The sequence below is a fragment of the Eucalyptus grandis genome, chromosome 8, assembly GCF_016545825.1.
Source record: "Eucalyptus grandis isolate ANBG69807.140 chromosome 8, ASM1654582v1, whole genome shotgun sequence".
Taxonomy (NCBI): Eukaryota; Viridiplantae; Streptophyta; class Magnoliopsida; order Myrtales; family Myrtaceae; genus Eucalyptus; species Eucalyptus grandis.
In genome coordinates, this window is record NC_052619.1 from 69,165,872 (window position 1) to 69,183,620 (window position 17,749).

Here is a 17,749-nt window from a genome sequence, read left to right on the forward strand (position 1 = left end):
CGCTAAAAGATTCACCCAAACATATGGGATCGATTAGTTTGGGACTTTTGCTCCAGTTGCAAAACTAAGCGCTGTACGAGTGCTCCTATCACTTGTAGCCAACCTTGACTGGCATCTACAGCAACTAGACGTGAAGAATATATTTCTGAATGGAGATTTGGAAGAGGATGGATTTCCTTGAGCTTTGATATAGCTTTGAACCAATGGTAGGTAGATTGAAGAAGTCACTATATAGACTGAAATAGTCATCAAGGGCCTAGTTTCAGAAGTTAACTCAGTTTGTGAAGAAACAAAGGTACGTTCAAGGACAAACTGATCATACCATGTTTGTAAAGTATTCTTGTGATGGGAAGATTACAATTTCGATAGTGTATTTGAACATTATGCTCAAGAGGAACGATATCCTTGGAATTTACAGGTTGATGTCTTGCTTTTGTGTTTGAGATCAAGGATTCGGTAACTCTTAAGATATTTCCTTGGAATGGAGGTAGATCAATCAAAATAAGGAATTGTAATCTCACAAAGGAAATATGTCCTTTATCTTCTAAAGAAGATTGGAATGAGTGGTTGCAGACCAGCAGAAACTCCAATGAGCCCAATCAGAAACTTGGAGATGACAAAGATGGCATTCTGGTTGATACATCGAGATAGCAAAAGCTAGTAGGGAAATTGATCTATCTGTTGTCAATTCAGCTAGATATTATCTTCACTGTGAGTATGGTAAGCCAACTTTTGCATTTTCCATGAGGCTATCTATAGGGTCTTTAGATAACTAAAAAGCACACCTAGAAAACGTCTGCTATTCAAAAAGTCTAATCAATAGGAGATTAAAGCATACATGGATGCTGACTGGACAAGATCAGAAGGTCGACTTCAGGATATTGTACATAGTACATATGTATGGGTGAACTTGGTTACTTTGCGAAGTATGAAGCAGAATGTAGCAGAATATGGTGGCACAAAGCAGTGCAGAAGCGGAATACTAAAGCAAGGGACCACGGGATCTGTGAGATGTTATGGCTAACATGAGTACCAGAAGTACTTCGAGTATCAGTGAAAATACCCATGAAGCTGAAATGCGACAGCAATGCTGCAATCAACATTACATATAACCTAGTGCACCATGACAGAACTAAGCATCTTGAAATCAACTAACACTTTATCAAGGTGAAGATTGATGCATGAGCTATTTATGTCATTTGAGCCAACAACGCAACTAATAGCTGACATTCTTACAAAGATACTGTGCAAACCTAACTTCGAGTCTCTCGTCAACAAATTGGTATAGATATTTACACACCAACTTGACGAAATGCTGAAAAATCAAGAGAGAATCTCGAGATAGAAAACTATCATTTTTTCATTTATTTTATTTCCTTTAATTTCGGAATCCTTAGAATTAGAAAGTAGATCACTCGAATTAGGATTTAGGAAATCTATTCCTATTTTTGCTTCAATTTTCTTGCCATTTTCTATCTATCCTAAGTATCCTAAGTCCTATTTATATGTGATGTTATCTCTAAGTACTATAAGCAATAAAAATCACAAAGAAAACACTTTGTTTGAGATCCACATTAGCAGATTATATGATGAAACTCGCAAAACAGAGCCAACAACGTGCTATACCATCATGCCTATGCTCCATAAAAGTTCCAGACCCAAAAGCGAGATATCCCATACAAATTTAAAACCTTTGACACAAGGTAAAAAATGAAAAAACCAAAGTAACAACAGGAAGTAAAAGAGAAATATTACATCCTTTGTGGTCTTACAATCAATGCAGCCTGGTCAACTCTTCCACTCTCTTGCAGAGTTCCTCCACCGAAACAACCATTGCTTTAGATATCTCATCCATCCGCCCGCGGCTAAGGTCTAGGAACGACTCAATGAGATCTCCGTCCAAGAAATTCCGAGCATCCACGGTCTTCTTCTCATTGTAAAACGACCTCCATTGCTCATGGCTCAGTCCTCCAACGCCTTTAATAACCTTTCTCAAGTTTGACTGAAGCTTCTCTAGAAATACATACTGCTCATGAGGAAGCGAGGCAATTACTCCAATCACGCCATTAACGGTGCCAAATATGATGGTCGGAATCTGACCCACATCGGAATCCGGCAACCGCATCACAAGGGAACCATGGCGGAACCGGTTGACAAATTCTCCAAGGTGATACTCACCAACCACCTCGAGACGGCCCCTCTCCTCATCGGTGGCGCCTTCACTGTTCTTCCTCACTGTGAAGAGGTTGAAGTTATTTTCCGCACCAAGATAAGTGTCATCATCGAGAATCTCCACGGCAGACATCCAATTTGCATTGTAATCACGTGCCCGCTCCTCAATGGCACCTTCCTCATGCTGGATCACAAAATGAAAGAATGGTAAGTTGAAAAGACAGCAGTTAAAACTATGGTCAAGACCAAAAGTTTCTTCCATTCAGAACAAGGGTTTGAAACTTAAGTTCAGGTTGCACTGAGAAACCAAGGACATGTACCTTCCCCAAATAGACCAAACCCTCCAGTACTACTTTGTCAAATTTCCCATGATCCCCCTCATAAACCTTGGAAAAATATATTATGCTTTTGACATACACATGAAACGGGCTATGAACATGGCAATCTCAATTTGACTTGCACAGATTCAAAGATGGCATTTCCAGATTGAGAAAACATGATAAAATGTTTGTTATAGGATCCTTAGAGATTCAGACTTATGCTCGTGCCCACATCTGAAGGGACAACTAACTATAATCGCATGACTGTTCTAGAAGGTGAAAGGATACAGATAGGAGGAGATTTCTTTGCAAATGTCGGTGCAGAGATTGAAGATCGTGAAGGAGAGACCCCAGAAATGTACAAATACTCTGCAGTTAAAAAATAACTTACCTTGTATATCAGCAGGGATATTGACTTCATCAGATCACCAACAACAATAAAGTCTCCGCGAGTTTGTACATAGAGGGCAAGTATGTGACCGTGATGTCCACATTCAGATTGCAATTCACGAGAGCCATCATCTCGCAGCATCCACTTGTACAATTGAATTTTTTGATTGATTGCAGCTAATAGCTTTCCATTAAAGGCATTCAAAGAGTAAACAGCCCCCTTGGTCTCTTTTTCAGCAATCAACTGTAATTTCCCATCCTCCACAATGAAAACTAATATCCGACCCTGCAATTAAACTAACTTATTTAGAATTTACTAATCTGCAGTAAGAATTTCAGATTGGCTTCATGCATGATGCATCTAACCTTCGTTGGTTCATTTTCTTCCGGCAACACATATGCAGTCCCAACGCAGTAATAAACACTACTGTCATCAGAGAAGGAACAACTAAGTATGGAGCAACCATGCTCAAATGGATCGAGCGGGTAAGTGGACATGAACTCGAAAGTCTGGTCATCTAAAAGCCTAACAAAATGCACTTCAGATTCTTCAGCACTTGACTGGTTGTACTTCATGCTACAAATTGCAAACGTCCTAGACTGCTCCTGATGGCAAATGCGTCGCGCATGCTCCCCAAGGGGGATAGAGCGAATGTGAAGCTTCTGGATATCATCGATGGTACCGATGGTAAGCTCACCTTCTTTCGCAATTGCAAGACTGTCAATGGAAAAAATAAGTCGCTAAGAATAGATCATATAATCGACATATGGAACAAGGGAGGGGTTTCATCCCATAATTATACTCAGGAGTTGAGACTTAAGTGGAGAGCATTGGAACAACGACTTAAAAAATAGCATACTTCAAGAAACAAGTATTTATTTCACAGCACAAACAACCAATTATCATCTAAATTTCTTCATCCATTCTCTTCAGTCTTCACTATAACAGCAAAAAAAGAATTTTTTGTGTCAAGAAGTAGCACCAAATGACCATCAAAAAGTTTTAATCCTAAAAGAGGATATCCAGCATATGCTAATCGTACTACAAAAAAATTCCACAATGGATCACCATTGCTCATATTACCTGTCTGGAAAAGCAGCAGAGTTGAATTGGCACATGTGGCTCACTTCTTTGAGATTTACATTACTGTAGAGTAACTTTTTGTTACTGCTGTAAATGACAGTTGGCCTATCTGATGCAGCAAATACATGTGTAGTATTTTTTGATGAAAACGTACGGAGAGTAATGGGCTGAGTCCCTAGAGACACCTTCTTCCTATCTGTTAACTCACCAGAATGCATGTTCAATTGAAAGTTCAGGAGATGACCATCTCCAAGAGCACATAAGAGGTAAGATATCTGTTAAGGGAAAGATGAGATAAGAATGATAAGCAAAAAGAAAATAAATCAGTGCTTAACCACTATATATGATCCTGAAAATACAAATAAACAGTTTTGAGTTCCCAGCCCACATGTGCTACTTGACTTTTCCTAGAAAAAGAAACTGTTACCAGTCAAATAAACATGCGTTCCCTCGTATCCACATAATCTCATCCAGACACCTGGATTTAGATATGCAACATGGATAAACATGCGTTCCCTCGTATCCACATAATCTCATCCAGACACCTGGATTTAGATATGCAACATGGAGCAAATTGTACATAATAAACAATGCAGAAGCTTAAGATGTGAGGCAAAAAACAAAAGGAATGCATCATACCCCTTCAAAGGCACAAAGCAGAACAGAACGAGGTATTATTTCTCCTCCCAAATTCTCCTTGGTAATGAGATTCAAGTCCGGCAATGAAAATATCCTTATACTTATGTCCGTCCACATTCCAACTGCTGCCAGCTGACTGTAATGGAGATTCTCCCCAATGGGATTAATGTCAAGGCATGAGATCTCATATTCCAGCTGTACATGTTTGATTTCTTTCAGAATCCCATCGCCAATTTCTAGATAAACAAGATTACCACCTCCAGTTGCCAGTAGAACCTGTCGTTACAGAAGGTCAAATAAATTCAAAGGTACCTTCATGCAAGCATGGATGTGCACAGATATTACCAAGAGGCAGTTAAGATCTTTTCATAGATCACCAAGGGAAAAGAAAATGGCATAATGAGGCTGGCAATTAAGAGACCAACTCATGCAAAACCAAATAAGTCATAAAGCAAAACAAAAAGAGGAGCAGAATCATCAAGTTTCAAGACAGTCATCAAGCTAGATGGTATGTAGAGCATGGTACAATTTGCATCAAATAAAAGAAAGACTATCAGTGAATAACTGATTTAAATCTATATACCGCCTGGAACTGTTCTATATCAGAGAGTTAGCCAAACGATAGTCAAATAAAGTCAATACACTTCTTGGTCCATGCCACTTGCAATAATTTCTGTGTGCATGGACATCAGGTCAACCAGCTGTTAAGGAAAAACATGGACGATTATAAGATATTCCCATGTCCATGCTCATTAGTAGATCACAAGAAGAAAAAACTTGACATGAACACATGAACAAAGAGAAAAATAATAGAAAGAGATTTCTCAACCATGGAACTGGCATATATTTTTACCTTCAAATAAGCCAACAATATATCAGGTTCACAAACTTTTTGTAGCTAACTTAAATAAAAGGAAAAAAAAAGTTCATACAAAATGTCAGACTATGAAGCTCTATCACATACAACGGATATCATAGACAAAGATAACACCATGCATCTAACTTCATGCATCGTTTCCCTTCCCAATTTTCTGCTCATAAAGGAGCAGTGATATCATTCATATTAACATGTGTCCCAGCGAGACATAACACCCAAAAGCATAAACCGTATACTTAAATGAGTCACATTCTTTCTGAAGCAAGTGACCATTTTCAATAAGCTTATTAAGAAAGAAATCCAAGTGATATTGCCTTTAACATCAACCAATGCACATCGATACCACATGAGACATGGCTGAGCCCAAAATTATATGACCTAGCAACATCTTTGAAAGGACAAACCTGAGTGGCATTAGCAGTAGCAACATTGATAGAATATCCTTGTGGAGAATGCCATTCATTCCTCAGCTCTCTCGTCATAGAGCTTACAAGTCTCACGGAGCTTGAAGTCACCTGCAATAGGGATTATCAGCCACCAACATTGACAACGTATGCAAAGAAGAAATGAAAGTAAAGGGGCGACAGAAGTTATAGGTGTCATTATATAATAGCTTTCTTGAATTTTAAAAGCAAGTAAAGCTTACTGGACTGAAATTATTTTGATGCCAATCTTACAGGTCAAGTCCATTGACTTGTTTGTAAACTCATCTTCCAAGCCTTCCCAGAGAGTCACTAGAAGACTTCCTTTTTGTTGGGTCGCAGACGTCGAAGTGCAACTAGTTGCGAAAGTGCAACAACAAGTATGAAGGACAAAAGGAGGAAAAGTGCATTCCTCTACATGATTATCGTTGTTACACAGACAAACACATATTTTCTCCATGATAGCCACAAAATTTGAACTAAACTAGCCATATCTCTCTAACCAAAATAGAGCCACATTACGATATTAGCATATGGCGTACAAAGCACTCAAAAGGTCACGCATTAACAACAGAGACAGAAGATAGAGATCCACTACTGAAGTTATATGATGCTGATATTAGTCGTACATGCCATTAGTTTTTCAGTTCTCTGACATGCAGTGTATCATCCATGGTGTCGCAGCTAAATGAAAATAGCTCTCATCAAATCATGTCAATCTCAACAAATAAAAGACACTCAAGCATACAAACTTACAATTAAAAGAACCAGCGAGGAGAGCACTCACTTGGACAAGTTGATTGTGCACAGCATCATGGCAGAAGAGAGTTTGAACTTGAGAACAGAAACCCTCTATCTCAGTTTCTTCCAACTCGTCTTCAAGATTCATGGCCAAAATTCTTGTCTCGCTAATAAAGCTTACAACCAGGAAAGTGTCATAAGTATCATCTATAGAAGATCTCAATGACCACATCCCTTTAATGCCTTGAAGTTCTACAGATGCCTACAATGTTGTGCACATATAAATAAACACACCAATGTGAAGAAGCATAAACTAACCTGTGATTTCAGAAGGTTAACGCATAGAAGGAACAAAAAACCTACCTGTTCATTGATTCCTATGCCATTCCGGACTATACGGAGAGAACCATCCTTGTAAGCTCCAGAACATGTAACAACCTGACCTTGACCCTGCCTCTCAAGGTCAACCACAGAGAAATCAACAATGGGTCCCAAGTTAACATAGCGCTCCAGAACTTCCACATATGAACCCTTTGAATCAGGTTGTAGATTCAGCTTGATAAGCTGCGACAACACTATAAAGTGTAAACATCCTGGGGTAAAAAGCAAGAGAGAAACGTAATATAGTAAAGAAAATCCACTCCTTAGAAGTATTTTCAATTGATTAGGCCTCTTCTCCATCTCACTTTGTTACTTTTACAATAATTAACTCTTAAGATGTGATACCAGACCCTCTACCTTCTCCATCTCAATTGATTAGGCCTCTACCTTTTTCTAATATATCACTTACTTTCACCCAAAAAAAAAAACTCTTAAGATATGATAGCAGACCCTCCATGACCTTGCCCATCAAAATTAACCATAACACAGGGCCTACCCCATCATCTCAGGAAGATTTCATCCGTGAATGAAAAAGAGTGCTTTCTTGTCAAAGTGTAGATTGATAAGATATTTCTTCGAAACTAGAGAGCAAAGCATATCAATAGAGTGCAGATAATGGAGGAGCAAGCATGTGAGCACACAAGATAGTCACCATCACCTGTGAATCACCATAACTTGAGCCAATAAAAACAAAGGCATTGTCAAGGTATGATATCGTGGATGCAATTGAAGTTTCTCCTAAAAGCTCGATCTTGAGACCTGTAACTCTGTGACCTGTAACTCTATCAGCCAGCAGAGAAAAAAAAAATCAGCTCCTACCAGAAAAGCAAAGTATGAAGCTAATCTGTTGACATTAAGTTCTCCAGCAAACTATAGCCATGTACACATGATGGAATTTAAGATAATAACGTTAGTAACTTACTTTTCTTTCTCATGAGTTATAACAAGCAAGTGGAGAAGCCCGGCATGATCACCAAGTAGATACCTAGAACCATCAGCATCGACTCTTCCATATGCTTTTGTGATGGACTATAACAAGCATCAGAAGCACCAGGAAAGAACATGACTTTACTATTACTTACAATTAGGAATAGGATAACATGACAACATCACACAGCAGAAGATTTAATTAACTTACAGGTCTAATTGGTATTGCTTTAAATGCATTTGCACTGCAATATACAATTGTTTCTTCCCCAATTATAAGTACACCGCAGAGAGGGGGAGGCACTGGAATCAACAGATCTGCACCATTATCTACATTGTTTTGAGACCAGGGACCCTCAACGAAATCCTTGTCTTTCAGAGCAACCTCGTATGTCTTGACATGTCGAGCATCTTTGTTATCCTGTGAGAATCAAAAAAATATGTTCATGATCACCGCGGCGCTGCATATAGCAGAAGAATCCTACTTCACACAAAAAACCTTGTGCATTGACTTTAGACATCCCTGGAGGAAGGGGAAAAAGAAAACCATTCCAATCCGATCATTTGGATCAAAGATATTTACAAATGTAACATCAAGTTATTAACTTACTCAATCTTCACCTCCTCATGGTACCTTCTTTTCTTTGGCTAAGTGATTTCATTTATTCAAGAGATCCCGGAGGGACTATACATCCAAAAAGACACACAAGAACTAAGTGGAAATACAAGAATAGGATAACATTCTATACCAATTCTAATCATCTCTGTACCAATTCTATTCATCCAACACCCACTTCAAGAAAAACTAAACTTTATGTTACTTGAATGGATCTCTCTCTACACGTGCACACATGTGTGTGTGCACAAGAACTAAGTAGAAATACCCCAATCTCCACAGAATAGAATAACATTCTGTACCAATCCTTCCTCCCACCAAATGCAACAAGGCACACCTGGTTAGACAGCTTCTAAGTACAACTACAACTCCATGCCAGATACAACATCAAATCAGACTTTATTTAATAGCATCTCCATTGAAAAAACTGTTGGTCAATTAAGGTACAAATGTCGGATAACAAAGATCACTTCATCAATTTCGCCCTTCAAGTGGATAATTTTGAGTCTAAATTGATTATCTAAATGGATAAGAGATCCACATTTGTACTGATTCATCAGAACTTACCACGTCTTTATTAATGTAACTTTTTTCTCTTCCTATATCTGAGATTCGGAAAAGCATCTAGGTTACAATCTGAGCTTGAGACATAGGGTGAAAAGCAAGAATGCTACCTCAGGTCAACAGTAGAATATGTCATTAAACTGCCAAGCTCGCTATAGACTTTTCAAAGCTAAAAAGGCACAGAATTAAGATATCTAACCCATAGATGCAGAAATCCCAAAGTTTTTAACATGCCAACAACCACTTACACATAGTACAACAAAAAATTAAAGCATAAGAGCAACAATATGCTTATGTACCTGGTATAGAACAACTATTGTTGGTTTTGAGCAACCATAGAGAAACTTTATATCCAGAACTTGAAGTTCTTCAAGCCTGAAATCATCAAAATTCCTCAATTCTAACAAGCCACAAGCATCTTAAAAACATGTGTTGACCTAAATAATTGAATAAAGTACAATACACATTTAAAGACAAGAAACACTAATTAGTGCATTTGCTTAGTAGAGAAATCCAAAGCTGCAACTTAATATTTGGCTTGAGTTTGTAGGCCGTTTTTAATAATTTTTGACATCACTACAGATTTGTAGATAAGCCTAGAAGACACACTGAGAGGTGTGCAAGCTCTAAATTAGCAACACAAACAGAGTGTGTGTCAAAAAAAATATCAATACAGTCATGATAAATAACAATTGAAAAATTGCAACCTTGTCCAGTGCCCTAGGAAGTAACAAGAATGAGAACAACAAGGTCTATTGTCACTTTGTATCATGGGGTCAACTATGCCTTACACAATTTCAAATTACTCAATGAGATGTCCCCAATGAAATCCATGTAGCAAGATCTTTCAGAAAGTAAAATGAGAAGCAGTATTGCACTGTATTGCTTGATAAGGATGTTAGCTACAGTAAGGCTTAAGAATTCTATGTACTTCACAACATGACCAAGTATACAACAAGAATTTATCCATGGAAAAATGAGACAAGTTAACCTCAGTCCATCACGAAAAGGCAACTATGATGGAGTAGCACAAAAGAAGGAAAGGTACCGGATGTTGAATGCTTCTTTAAGCTGCCCTTTATTATCAAAAGGTATAACCTGCCCAAAGTTGCACATATTAATTGAAGGTTTAACCGATCCATTTTCCCCGAAGCTAGAGACTTCACCAAGCAATAAAGGCATATGTCGAGGTTAACTGCATCCTAACCTTAAACAACCCATCATATAAGTGGAGACCAATTAATCTACAATCAGGATCAATTATTCCAATCTGCAGAAGAACCAAGCACCCGATAAGTAGAATCAATCACAAAGAAATAATTCTTGGAACTCAGCAAAAAAAGGTACACCTTATGAGTTAACAAAAGGTCAAGATAAATACCTGACCATTATCTGTAGGACGACCTATCCGATCAGATACATCACCCATTGCCCTAACAAGAGCAAAATCATTGTGCAAGTAAATAACTTTTTTTTCCCAATATATTTCAGGAAAAAAAAAGTACAATCAAGATATGTATATGTACCGACAAAAGAAGATCCAACTCAATATGATATTGCTCTGAAGCATTTATCAGAGATTATTCACTAATCAAGCCAAGCAACATTAATTTAAAAACAAGTAACCACTCCTAAGCACAATACTAAGGGTGAGCTCCGGTCCATTGCAACCCGAGAACCAGACCGAATTGACTGAATCAACCAAATCCTCAAACCTAGAACCAGCCCATGGCCATTTTAGCTCTCAATTCCAAAGCCAGGATGCCATTTTATCCAGGAACCAGTTCAACCAATCCACTTCCCAGATTAAACCAGTTCTAAACAGGTTTTGAAGCCTCTATTAAAAAAAAAAAAAAAGTGTGTATATTCCCTATTTTGGAACCGAGAATCACAAAGTCGGTTCCCAGTTCAAGGCCAGGACCTAGAATCAACCCACCCAACTGAGAATGGATCCACTCTACAATCGAACACCCCGACAAAATACACACATGTCTCCATTGCTCCTTCGGTGCCATATTCCATACCGAACACCCTTACACGACACATGCATATTTCCCTATTGCTCACCACATGCCATATTCCATATAGATCTATTTACTGATATTATAATTATAATAGAGCTACACAGGCTAAAGTTACCCACATGACAGACCAAACAGCCCTTTCTTTATTACAATCCTGATTCCCCATTAATAGCCTACCACAACTAAATCACTTATAGATATTGTTATTTTGTCATGTTACACTAAGACTGATGGCATGAACGGTTGATTTGGTATACACCGACTATCAAGCGAGCTTGCATTGTAGCGCAAACAAATCTTTGAGGGACAAGAATTGCCAACCATTGAAGTACCATTGATAAAGCTGCTCCAGATTGAACTCTTTACCCGATTATTGTTTCTCTTGTTCCTTTTCCTTCCACATTTCTGTAAATTTTATTGGGGTGAATTCCATTGGTGACTACTGATTTCAGCAATTATTCAATCAGTTCGCTGAACTTTGAATTTATTGCCCGATGCACTAAACTTTCAAACTTTTGCAATTAGTGCACTTCAACCAGATCCGGCCAATTTTGCAGCAAAATGCTACAATCAACTTCCATCCACCAACTTAAGCTTTACAGGTTGAAAGCAGTTTCATATAAATTAATTAGTCCGCATGAGATGACATGCTGATCCAAAATAACCAAAGATGACATCCTTATAAAAAGAGATAAAACAACAAACAGCTATCCCATTGTGCTAGAAAGGCTAGGGCTTCTTTCTCATTACTGCAGCCCTGGTTTCTTAGAGCTTCTGTAGTGTATATTAATGCACAAGCCCACACAACAAAACTACAACTCAAACAACAATGATTATGCAAATGGTGCAAATGACCATACCAACCTTGTAACAAGCTCAGATGTCTCAGCATCCCATTGAAGAACACAGAACTTGTATCTTTCTGTTGCAATAAATAAAAAGTCCTGCGCCTCACCCTGTTACAAGAAAAGGACAAAGACTTGGACTAAAAAACAAGAACTAAAACATTATTGTGATCACTTAGAAAAGAGACCACAAAAACATGATCACGTTGATGGCTCACATGAGGCCTAAAAAGCTCAAGCGTCGCAATTCTCCCATAAATTGGCACGTCCAGCATAGCCTGTGAAAGTCAAGAAAAGAAAAGGAACCGAAAAAAGAATTTAGTTCCAAGAAAAGTCAAACCAAACAGCAAGGAGAAATTATTTCAGTGTACTAACAAATCTGAGGCAAAGAAAAGGACATATATAAAAACCAGTTACAGCAAATCAAGGTTCAAAGTATCCATATTTGATATATGGAAAGAAATGAAGAAATCATAGTCTTTTGAAGGAGGGGAAAAAAAAGCAAAAGTTTAATCTCGAGGCATGTTAATGGTGACATCACACCTGAGTCACTTGAGACCACATATTAATGAGAGATTAACCAAACTATTGAGCATCTTTTCCAATGCCAAAGGAAGTTGTTCATTGTCAACTTCAAATAAGGGTCCAAGTCATGTCATGATGAGATGCGTACCACTTAAATTAATTAAAGGCTATAGCTAGAAAATTAAGGGGAAAGCACAGTTTTATATAACCAACTAAAGAAATGACTACAAACACAACAAAACAAAACAAATCCTGGTCAGTCCAGCAAAAATAAACATAAAAAGGAAATATCATACCTGTAAACCCTGAGGAGTAAGCAAATGTATTTCAATTCGAGTGCATTTGCTGAAATAGAAAAACAAAAGTGAAATCACTTTAACAGATTGCACTTTGATCCAAGAATGATATCGACTGCAATAGCGTAATCAACAATCACCTGCTAAATTATCTTCACCACAAACTAACTAAATAGCAAATCGTCACACAAATTACTCACATTCTACAGCACGAAAATATCAATGCGTCTTCACTTAACAACGATACTGACACAAGGGGAAAAAAGCCTTCGATATGGTAAGTGGGAGGAAAAGCCCATTCAAACACAATGGCATGACATCCATCAATTGGTAATTGATAAGTCTGAACTCTACATGAAAATGTGCACATTGGGGGGAAATTCAAATGCACCTTCTTGCAAGGAGAAACAAGGCGAAGAATAGAAAATAAAATTTTAACATAACCAGGTGGATTATAGAAGACAAGCCCAGATAACCAATTATATGCCTTTTTAGCTATCTGTGAGCTACTAGGCAAATGAATATGCTACCATCTACTTCCGCACTTAGGCTTAGAGGGTAAAACATGCTGATCATGCATCAAATTCAATCTGAGAAAATTTGAAGACAATAACCCTTTCGTTTGTATTTAACTCCTATGTAGTATAAGCATAGCTTTCATCCTGGAAGACAAAAATTTACTTCGCCCTATCATATGACACTTCCGTTGAAAAACACTCTTTAGCATTATGACATAACCTAGAGTTCTAAACCAATGCAGTATGTGCTGTTACAAACCTACGTTTGCCGTCCTCACTAAGAATTACTAGACAAGATTCCGGTGAAGGATCATGACTGGCAGAAGAACCCCTTCACTTCAGATATCAAATATGCAGCTACAGCTGGACAAACTTCTCGTGTCTGAGCGAGCTAAGAACAAACACGGTAGCAAAACTCCAATCCCTAAAAAAACCAGCATCATACCAAACCCCAAATCTAAAAAATCGAAATTGGAGCGGTCTACCCTTCGCCGTCCAAAATCTGCAAAAACCCATCTCCCCAAGAACCGCATTTACCTAAGAAAACAAATAGATTTCCCGCATACCCAGATGGGACATACAGTCAACCAATCGACGAAAAACCCACTTCCATTCTCAACCCAAAAACCTAGAATCCCAACGACCCACGAGTCGCCACCCAAAAGAAAAACCCAAAAAAAAAAAACAAAAAGGCCAAACGAATTGGGAACGAACGCTCGGAAGATGAAGAGGGAGGGGGCGTACGCAATTATGAGGTTGAGCTCCTGAGGGCCGGTGAAGTTGCCGACGCAGGAGTGGGTGACGTTGGTGGGCTTGTGCGCCGTGACCACATAGTTCCACACGCTCATCTTGGGTTTGGCCCTCCCCGGCTTTCCCGCTTGTGGGGGCGATCCCGTCCTCCCCTCTGTCGCAACAGAAGGGAACTGCAGACTGCTTAATGCAAGGAGACGAAGGAGAAGAGGAAGCAGGAGAGGAGAGGAGAGGGAGAGGAGTTTTGCACACCACTGCGCAGCCAGAGTGCACCCGGTTGCGCCTCTAGTGGAAGAAGGGCTCGGCTGTGGCTATTTGGTAAATGGCACTAAGGCTAAGGGCAAAGTAATTTATGGAAAAAGTATTTCCGCTTTGTATGCTTAAATTCTGGAAAATAATTAAGTCCAAACTGGTACATCTATGATAAATTTACCCAAATTATTTTTTTTACCATCAAAAACCTCAAACTGATATACCTTTGATAAATTTACCCTAAACTGATACATTTATGACAAATTTACCTCTATTAGTTTTTGTTAAATTTTACGATAAAATTATTAAGTTAAATGACACGTGACAGTTGATTGGTATATCAATTTGGGATTTTATATTCCGTTTGTCATAATTTATAATTTTTGTGATTTTTTATGGTATTAATCCAATTTAGCGAATGGTATATTTGTCACAAATTTATCAATTTTGGGTTTTTTACGGTCGAATAAATTAGTTTGGGGTAAATTTGTCATAAATGCACTAGTTTAGGATTTTTTATGATCAGTCGGGGTAAATTTGTCACAAGTATACCAATTTGGGGTTTTTTATGGTCAAAAAAATAATTTAGAGTAAATTTGTCATAAATATACCAATTTTGGGTTTTTTAGGGTGTTAATCCAAATAATTAATGAGTTTCGAGAAATTGATGAATATTTGGTAGATTTCGATTTTTCCGTCCACCTATATGCCTTTTGGGCAAGACAGATCTAGATCCTATGCGATCGAACTCGAATAATAGACGGGTGGATTTTAAGTCAGTGATGGTTGAGATATGAAGTTTCCCATGGAAACAAAGCTACCCAACCTTAGCTCCCGAGCATCATCAACCCCGATGTCCCGTGTCAGGGCAATGGAACCGCACTCGTCAACGATTGAAGCTACGCGGTTACAACGGCTTGTCTAAAATCGACTCTTGTAGAGCAAGCATAGAGATTTCAAAGGTATGCATGTGAAACAATTGAAAGTAGGATCTCGCTTTAATTGCTATGACAAAGTTTTTGGTAAGAAAATCTTTCTACTAGGGATCTAACATGCTTAAACTGGTTTTTCTTCTTTTGATTTTAATTCACAATAACATTTTTGTGAACGACCCTCGTGTCATATTTGATAGGCACCCAATCCATTGACGGAAGCAGCACGAATTTAATATACGTGTGTTTTACAGCATGCTCAACACCAACATAACATTTTCAATGATTAACTCGGCACAATTGAAAAATTCAAATATGACACGCGAATACAATTTAAATTTCAAATTCCCAAATACCTTTAAAATGTGAGATCATCGAAATAATTATAATTCCTGAATAACATATTATATATTAAAAATATCGAATGAAACCAACTTCTATGTGGGTATCTTTTATTCAAGACAAGTGCAAACGTTTTGAACCAATAGTCTACTCTTCCTACTCGTCCTACTCATTTGTTATTTTGGAAATCTCTTGGTGAGGTTTGGAGTGATGTTTTAGAGGGTAAAAGATGGGTTGTGGTTAATGGGCGTTCAGTTAAATTTCGGATGGAAGCTGGGTTGATGATGTTGGTCCCCACTAGCCCAATGGATTCTTCCATCTACTCCACCTCAAGACCTCGACTGCACTGTTCATGATGGAGCAACCTACTGAACAACCTTCTTTGTTCTAAAAGCAAGGGCCTTCTGATATAGAGATCAAGCCATGCTATGAATTGAGGATTACTCCTAAATCCAGTTTGCACCTCTGATATAGAGATCAAGCCATGCTAAGAAACAGGACCAAACTTTGAACTGAGGAATAAAAAGAAAAAAATACAATAAAACCTTGTTTTTCTCTTTCAACATCTCGAAAGACAGAGAGACGCCACAAAAACATCGAGCTGTTACTGACCGCACGCCAAGATGCGGTGGAAATACACAGAAGAGGAGTGAGCAGCCTGGGGAACGCGAACGCGGAGAGACAAGCTTAGGAAAAAGGGGAAAAAAAAAAAGAAAAAAAAAAAAGGAAAAAAAAAAAAAAAAGTAAAGAAATTATTTAAAATTTATTTAAAAATCAAAAGAAATTATTTAAAATTTATTTAAAAATCAAACCCTGCCCAGCAATGGGATCCTAAGTGAGAAAAACAAGCGAACATCATAAAACCTGGTTTCGAAGCATTATATAAAAGAAATATGGAGAATCTGAATGAGGGTTTTGTTTTTACTGGGATAGCTGTTGGTAATTTCAGTTTGTTGACTGACTTTTCTAAATTGTTTTAGAGAATATAAATGCAAATTCAATGGGTACTTCATATTTACGAATCGTTTCGTCAATTCTTACAGGCCAATCTGGTTTTTTTGGGGCTTCTCAATCTTCCTCCTTCCTTCTAGCAAGGAGACATTCCGTTTGCAACAATCAGTGGAACCTTGCAAGCCTAATAGGTATTCTGCCTCAATCAATTTTGTTGCGGATTCACTCAATGCTTCCACCTTCAGATTGCGGTGGAGGGGATTTGCTAGTCTGGGGTAGCAATAGTAATGGTTACTTTACGGTTAAAGAAGCTTATGAATTCATTGCACCAAAACAATCTGAAGGTGTAAAGAATCAAAAGTTACTTATGGTTGGTCTCGCACCAATATCTACTCACTAGCAATTAAAGATTTCAACATAAGCTTACAGCAAATTCTTGGTGTGCGGTGTGCCCACACTCTCCGGAGACCAGTTTACATGTGCTTAGAGATTGTAAGCAAGCAAAGGTAGTTTGGCAAAAGATTATATCCGCAAGTCTTTGAGGTAAATTCTTTACACAAGAGCTACACTCATGGTTGATGACAAATCAATCTAATTCATCACCTAGGGTCCAAGATAATCGGTCCCTTATTTTTGTTGTTGCTCGTTGGCATTCCTGGAATTGCAGGAATAAATGGTTATTTGAGAAGGATTTTTGTCTTACTAAATAACCTTTATGCTTGATCCTAGAGTATGTTAAGGACATTGCATCAGCTTGACAGAATATAAATCGTCTCCTCAAAGAGAGAGAAATGACAAGCTTGTGGGTTGGATTGCCCCTCCAACTAGTTGGGTCAAGCTTAACATAGATGGGGCCTCTAAAGGCAACCCAGGCCCCACTTCAGTAGGTGGGCTTTTGCAAAATGAATTAGGCAATTGGCTCACTGGATTTGCTCAAAGTGTGGGAGTTTGCTCTTCGCTCAAAGCAAAACTGTGGGGTATCCTTTTGGGTCTTAAAATGGTAATTTCTTGGGGTGTCCCCAACCTTATCGTGGAGGTGGACTCACAAGCCACAATTTCACTATTCCATAAATCAACTCCTACTCTCAACTTTGGTGACATGCTCATTTCTCAAATTAGAAAACTTTTAATGTATTTCCAACATGCTCGGATTCTTTATAATTTAGGGAAGGAAACTCATG

The 17,749-nt window shown here is 38.2% G+C and overlaps 1 protein-coding gene across 1 annotated transcript; it reads right to left on the bottom strand.

Moving 5' to 3' along the window:
- Nucleotides 1-1,557: 1,557 nt before the first annotated feature.
- LOC104415814 (DNA damage-binding protein 1) lies at nt 1,558-14,361 on the bottom strand. The gene is made up of 19 exons (XM_010027189.3): nt 14,086-14,361; nt 12,824-12,872; nt 12,221-12,280; nt 12,022-12,113; nt 10,515-10,566; nt 10,341-10,403; nt 10,182-10,231; nt 9,433-9,508; nt 8,165-8,374; nt 7,949-8,055; nt 7,685-7,808; nt 7,009-7,209; nt 6,692-6,907; nt 5,887-5,997; nt 4,606-4,881; nt 3,967-4,241; nt 3,249-3,600; nt 2,884-3,168; nt 1,558-2,356 (listed from the first exon to the last, which is right to left on the bottom strand). The coding sequence occupies exons 1-19, from the start codon at nt 14,187-14,189 to the stop codon at nt 1,775-1,777; spliced, it is 3,285 nt and encodes a 1,094-aa protein (XP_010025491.2). The 5' UTR covers nt 14,190-14,361; the 3' UTR covers nt 1,558-1,774.
- Between the last annotated feature and the right edge of the window lie 3,388 nt (nt 14,362-17,749).